Here is a 6761-nt window from a genome sequence, read left to right on the forward strand (position 1 = left end):
CTATCATTTCTTCCTTCTGTAACTTCAGCTCCTGGTTTGGCAAACATGGTTATGCAAGTGAAGGAGTATGTAGAGGAGAGAGGCCTTCCTAACAATCAGGAAGGCCAGACTTCAGGGCCCAGTTTCCCACTAACTGTAACAGCACGAGTAAATCATTTCACTTACCTATGTCTCAGTTTCTTCTACAAAATCAGGCAGTTAGGTAAAGCCATTTTCCAGCTCTAAAACTCGATGCTTCTTCAACAACTGAAAACTTCCTGAATACCCAAATTGGCCAAACTTGTTAAGGAACCTATTCATGCTTTGGTTTAACTTAAATTGTATAGGCCTGGCTAAAGAACTGATCAAAATTCATGCTAAAAGAAGCAACTTGCACAGGAAGGACTCCACAAAAGACGAGGTTTTTTTTAAGGGAGAGAGACACCCCATTTGCAGTGAAATTACTTCCATTTCTCTGGAATCATACTGGAGATCTAACCTCCAGGGATGGTACTAGAAAAACCTTTAAGTGGTAACCTTATATGCCTTCTCCCTTAGCAAAGTAATCATTTTCCAAGTTGACATTTTCTGAGTCACGCTCACTTATATGAACAATTAATATCTGTTTAGTATATGAAGAGTTCATGCTTTATTATGTTCACTTACATGAACAACAGATGTGACATTTTATATACATACAAAAGATATGGCCTGACCAGTCATATCTATCCTCAGTATACACTTTTTTTTGGGGGGGGGCTCCCAGTTCCCAGACCATCCGTTTACATTTAAGTAAACTTATAAACCTAAGTTTAGGAAAAACTGAAGTTTAGTGAGCTTAAAATCTAATTAAAAAAAAAAAAGGTGAGTGGTAAAACTATTATACTGCTAATTATCAGTGCTGTAAATAGCTCTAAGTAATACTGTATCAGTCATCATTTCAAAGTATGTAGAAATGTTGAAAATATTTGGATAATTATAAAGGATTCCAATAATTGACATGGATGTTTTTTCTAAATACTTTTAAAGCACTGACTTAGCCTCTCCTTTTTAATACACACCTTAATCCAGATTAACCACTACCTTTAAATATGCTTATTTAATCGATGTATAATTGGACTCAGTGGACATGAGTTTGAGCAAACTCCAGGAAATGGTGAAGGACAGGGAAGCCTGGCATGCCGCAGTCCGTGGGGTCGCAAAGAGCCGAACACAACTAGGCAACTGAACAACTTCACCAAAAGGACAGACAAATAGAATGGCTGAAAGACTAACAAGTGAAATTAATTATTACTGGGAAAGATTTGTAGAGACTATGGAAACTACAACGCTAATTCATCCTGCTGCTGCTAAGTCGCTTCAGTCGTGTCCGACCCTGTGCGACCCCATAGGCAGCAGCCCACCAGGCTCCCCCGTCCCTGGGGATTCTCCAGGCAAGAACACTGGAGTGGGTTGCCATTGCCTTCTCCAATGCAGGAAAGAGAAAAGTGAAAGTGAAGTCGCTCAGTCGTGCCCGACTCTTAGCGACCCCATGGACTGCAGCCCACCAGGCTCCGCTGTCCCTGGGATTTTCCAGGCAAGAGTACTGGAGTGGGGTGCCATTGCCTTCTTCTAGATTTCTGAATTTTTAAAGGACAGAAGACCATGTAGCAGCACAGGCTAAACAGAAGCAGATGAGACAATTGAATTCTAAGTGGCCTTCCTAACCCTGGGAAACATACATTTTAAGGAACAAGTTCTATCAGGAAAAGCATTAGGGGGGAAAGAAGTTTAAATGCTCCTCAAATATTTGAAAACAATGATAAACTCAACGAAACCAGTTATTTGGAAGCAATAATTGCTATTTCAGGTAATTCAGACAGAAGTTAGTAGATCAATTAAACAGTTTAGACCAGGGTTTCTCCACCTCAGCACCACTGGTATTTTGGGTGGATAACTCTTTGTTACGGGGAACTATTCCACTCACTGTAGGATATTTAGCAGCATCTCTCACCTCTTCTCACCAGGTACCAATCGCGCTCCCTCTTGGGAGACTCATACACGCCTCCAGGCATTGCTAAGTGTCCCAACCAGGCAAAACCACCCTGGGTTAAAAACCACTGGGGCAGAGCGCGCCTCAGTTCTCATCCTTCCTGTCCAGAGAGTTCTGAAAAGCGAATCCTAACTCTACTTAAAGACACATTTCACTGAGCAGCGTGCATGACTCAGGGTAAAGTTATGGCCTGAGTTTTCCATTCTCCTTTTGAAATACCACAGTTTCTAAAGAGCAAAAGCAACACACCCAAAAACAGAAGCATACCATTTTCATGCCTTGTTCTTGCTGGCAGTCTTTTAAAGTTCCCAATTCACAAAGAACGCCAAAGAAAACACATCATCACATACAAAGGTACCGGGAAACTCTCAGCCAACTCTAGAACTCCTGGGTGTGGCTCCTTTTTGCTGATGGTGGGAGTGCCTTTTGTCTCAAGCTAGTATACTGGTAGACACACATATTTCTAAGGTTGTTTCCATGAACATACTATTTAAACACAACTCAACAGAATACTAGGGGAAACTTACATTCTAATTAATTAAAAGTTTACAAGGAAGATTATTTTCATCTGTCGTAGAAAATTTTTGTATTTTAGCACAGGTAGTGGTTTGGTCACTAAGTCATGCCCAGCTCTTGCAAGTCCATGGACTGTAGCCTGCCGGGTTTCTCTGTCCATGGAATTCTCTTGGCAAGAATACTGGAGTGGGTTGCCATTTCCTTCTCCAGGGGATCTTCCCAACCAGGAATGGAACCCAGGTCTCCTGCACTGCAGGCAGATTCTTTACCTACTGAGCTATGAGAGAAGCCTCCACAGAATGCTTAGCGCACAGAATGTTGAACAAAAGCACTTTTTCTTAGTCAATTAAGAATTTTGCAGTGCTTCATGGATTTATGAAAATCAATTATGTCAGAAATGCAGAGACTGAATCTAAAAATGAGAAAAAAATCTTTTTAATAGAAAGAATTCAATATTCACCTTATTTGACTTTACCCTAAAAATAAGAACACCACCAAAATCAACCTGGTTACCTGAAGGTTTTAATTATCTGTATTCCAGTTGAATAAGACTTTCTTAACTGGCAATATTTGATTTGGATTCCTCATCATTTCAAAACATAAAGAATGAATCTACTTCTCTGCTTTTTCACATACTATGTCTGTAAAATCTACTTTCTAATTTGTAATATACTTTAGCCTCCCTATGGACTGTAGCCCGCCAGGCTCTTTTTTTCATGGGATTTTTCAGGCAAGAATACTGGAGTAGGTTGCCATTTCCTCCTCCAGAGGATCTTCCCAACTCAGGGATGGAACCCCTGTCTCCTGTCTCCTGCATTGCAGGCAATCGGATTCTTTACCCGCCAAGCCACTGGGGAAACCCAGAAGAATAACAACTCAATACAAAAATACTGACATTACAAACTATACTTCCTATAATGCAACAAATCAATTCAAATTAAGCAACAACCTATAGGGAAATTTGATTATCTATTAATATAAAAATTAAATTGCTTGGGTTTTAGGAGCTTTTTCACTACTGTCTGGCTCCTCAATGAGTTAAATTGGAATCTGTGAGTTAGCTCCAAGCATTGGCAGGTTTTTAAAAACCCAAGTTATTCTAAAGTGCAGCAGAGCTGGGAACCACAGCTCTATAGCAACTAAAAGATTTTTTTTTCCTTTTAACTAAAAGCTTTCCCATCATGTTTCCCCCTTGGTATTTTTAAGAGAATATGCTTTTAGAATCTCAAAGTCAGGAAAATGTTTTAAAATTCAGACTAACTTTAAACTATAGTTGTGTTGTTTAAACAATTTCTCAATATGAAACACAAGGCCACAGAAACTTTAAAGGCATGCCTAGTCATCAGAGGTAAATTTTAAACCAATTCTCAAACAAGTTCACATGCCCAAGGGTTCCCTAATATTTCAAAGAAATATTAAGACTATATGACCAAATTGTGAGTAATGGCTACCACTGAGGAACTGGGGAGGTAGAGAAGACATTACATTTCTTCTTACAAGTCTCCATTATTTCATTTTAAATAATTAGTGAGTATATCTTCTATGGCTTAGGAATCATAAAAATGAAAAAATGCATGTGCTACATCTTAGAAAACCAATTCTACAAAGGCCTATTCTAAACAGGGAAGCCTGGTGTGCTGCAATCTATGGGGTCACAAAGGATGGGACACGACTGAGCAACTGCACAAGCCCTGTTTAGTGAAAACTAGGACAATTATGCTAGCACACATCATCACATTTCTTTTCTGCTACTACTTTTCTTAACTTTATGACTCCAGTAAGACAGTAAACAATAGCTAATAAAACAGTTTTGCTCTGCGAAACTAATGCCTCATTAGGTAGAGATCTTCAGTCAAGCGTTTCCTTGACAGGTGTTAAAGCAGCAAAAGAGATTTTGACACTATGAGCTACTTTCTGTGGGGACTGAAAAAAAAAGCACTCATTTGAAATTCAACACTGCAATGCTGAATACGTATCTTGGCTTAAAACTACATAGGTTTTGATTCTCCAAAAGCCAGCCAGAACGGGAAACCCCGTTTTTGGTCCGTTAGTTCTTTTCTCTCCTTCCCAAAACATTCTACCCAACTTCGTGTTCAAATTTCAGGGCTGAGATTTACTGAAGAGTCTTCAATGTTCTGTTGTTGCCTTTAGATTTCGCAAATGAAACGTCTGGCTATTTCAACAGAACACACAGCAAACAAAAATAAAGTCAGGTAAAATGATAGATGAAATCAAAACCGACGAATTTATGGTGACCATTTGTTTTTATTTAATACTTTCACTATTCGTTATGTCTTCAAGAAAGCAAAAGAACGTATTGTACCACACGTACTAAAAAAACTTCTTAAAAATCAATTTAGGCCACATTCTATTATCTCCTTTAGGGAGATAAGTGTGGGTTGAAAATCAACCTTCCTAATACTTCTTGTAACTCAAGGTCGTTAGGATAAAAATAGTTTCCAACTCAGACACTTCGCAGCCTCCACAGCTTTTTAAAAGGTTGAACAATACGGCATCTATATTTTCTCAGCTCCCTGGGCCCGTTAACAAGGCCAGAGCCACTCGGCCCGCGAGTGTGCGAAGCGCCCAGGAAGGAAGGGGCCCGCAGCCCAGAGCGCCCAGCTCAACCAGGGCGGGGCCCGCGGGGCAAAGCCTCGGAACGACGCCCCGGGACCACCGACCCTCGGGGCCGCCCCAGGCGGGGAGGGGAGGCGCCAGGCGGGCGGCAGCAGCCCCAAGGGGCACTAACAGTCTCCCCCGAGCGCAGGGCCCGACCTCCGAAGGTGGCCGAGGAAGGCCCCGCCCGTGCCCTACCGTCCCGACCCCGCGAGGAGCCCCTGGACCCGAATAAGCCGGCCAAGGGACACCAAGGAGGGGCGCGCGGTCCCAACCCCGGGACGAGGAAGGGCGGCGGCGCGGGCGTGCGGTCTCCTCGGAGCTACAGCAGCGAGGGCGGTGGAGGTGGCCACGGAGCGGGCTCGGGGGCAATCGGGCGCCTCACCTGCTCCTCCCGATGCAGCCGCTCGCTGAGGGGACAACATGGAGCCTCCGCCTCCAGCAGAAGCAGCAGGGGCGCAAAAAGGGCAGGGCTGGGGCGGGAACGAACCAGGCCCTGGAGGCGGGAAACGGGCGTGGCCTGGGCTCGAACAGAAACTAGCGAGGACGGGCACGCGAAGCCGCGAGAGAGCGAGAACACAGAGTGTTGGCAAGGGTCGACCGAGGCGCAGCTAGCGCCTAGCGGACTGGGGCGGGAAAGCGCACGCGGCAAAATCCCGCCACCGCCCGACGCGAGTGCGCGTGCGCTGGAGTCAGACTCTCGGTCTGGAATACCTGGGGCTGCGCACTGGGAGCAACGGTCCCTTGGGAATTGTAGCCCCTCGTTCTCTGGTTACCCGCCAGCGGTTCCCGTTTGGCGAACTCATCCGGGGCGGGGAGGAAGCGGAAGAGAGGGACTGGGATTGTTGCGGCTCTTCGACGACTGAACTACAACTCCCAGCAGGCCATGCGGGGAGAACTGAGCCGGCCAGTGGTCCCCGCCCAGCTTAGTCTTGAGGCCAGGCCCAGGTCCGAGGCCTCGATGGAACCGGCCTCAGACCCTTACTGGCCGCGTTTGAGAGGGTTTCGATGTTTAACGCTGGCCGGAGCCATAGGTAGGCGGCACTCTACCCTAAGGACCGAAGGGAGGCCTCAACCACGGATGACGTGAGCATCACTGGTTTTTTAAATGATTTTGACTTCACAAGGAGAGGAGGGCGTGACTTCATTATCACCATTACAGCTACTCCCGATATTCCTGTCTCGGCCCAAGCCTGATGGCCCCCATCGCTACTCTTAACAGCTAACATAAGAACTTCTAGGGAAAGTCCTTCCACTGGCTTTGTTCTTTCTAAGCTATGGCCGTATTTTGTAAACCTCTGGCTTCCTGGAGCTTGTCTTGAAGTTGCTTTGGCAATGACACTGTTACTTAAACTGTATGGTAGATCAATACAAAACACGGTTCTCCAAAAATGCTTTTATTCACACTCATATGTGATTGCAAAACTGGCAGTTGTCACAATTGAAGAATATTGTTATTTTGGATTTGTTGGGTAGGGACAGTTGTCTTGGGGGTAAGTAGCTGATGAGAGGCTAAAGTGTCTGTCGCCACCACCAGCACCACCTCTTGCATCACCCTTGCTTCATTCACTTGACACATAATTCCACTTTCTTCTGTCTTCCTTTTATAACCTACCCA

At 44.5% G+C, this 6761-nt stretch overlaps 1 protein-coding gene across 2 annotated transcripts in view; it reads right to left on the reverse strand.

Moving 5' to 3' along the window:
- The window catches only part of ATL3 (atlastin GTPase 3), a 39544-nt gene extending 33308 nt beyond the window's left edge, over positions 1–6236 (reverse strand). Inside the window, exon 1 of one of the 2 annotated variants that reach the window (XM_018043326.1) lies at positions 5529–5820. In XM_018043326.1, coding sequence (XP_017898815.1) covers positions 5529–5568 — 40 coding nt within the window. In that variant the 5' untranslated portion in view covers positions 5569–5820. Of the gene's footprint in view, positions 1–5528; positions 5821–5857 lie in introns of those variants that run through there. The other variant, XM_005699837.3, reaches the window with a different exon arrangement.

The sequence above is a fragment of the Capra hircus genome, chromosome 29 (genome assembly GCF_001704415.2).
Source record: "Capra hircus breed San Clemente chromosome 29, ASM170441v1, whole genome shotgun sequence".
In the NCBI taxonomy this organism is placed as follows: domain Eukaryota; kingdom Metazoa; phylum Chordata; class Mammalia; order Artiodactyla; family Bovidae; genus Capra; species Capra hircus.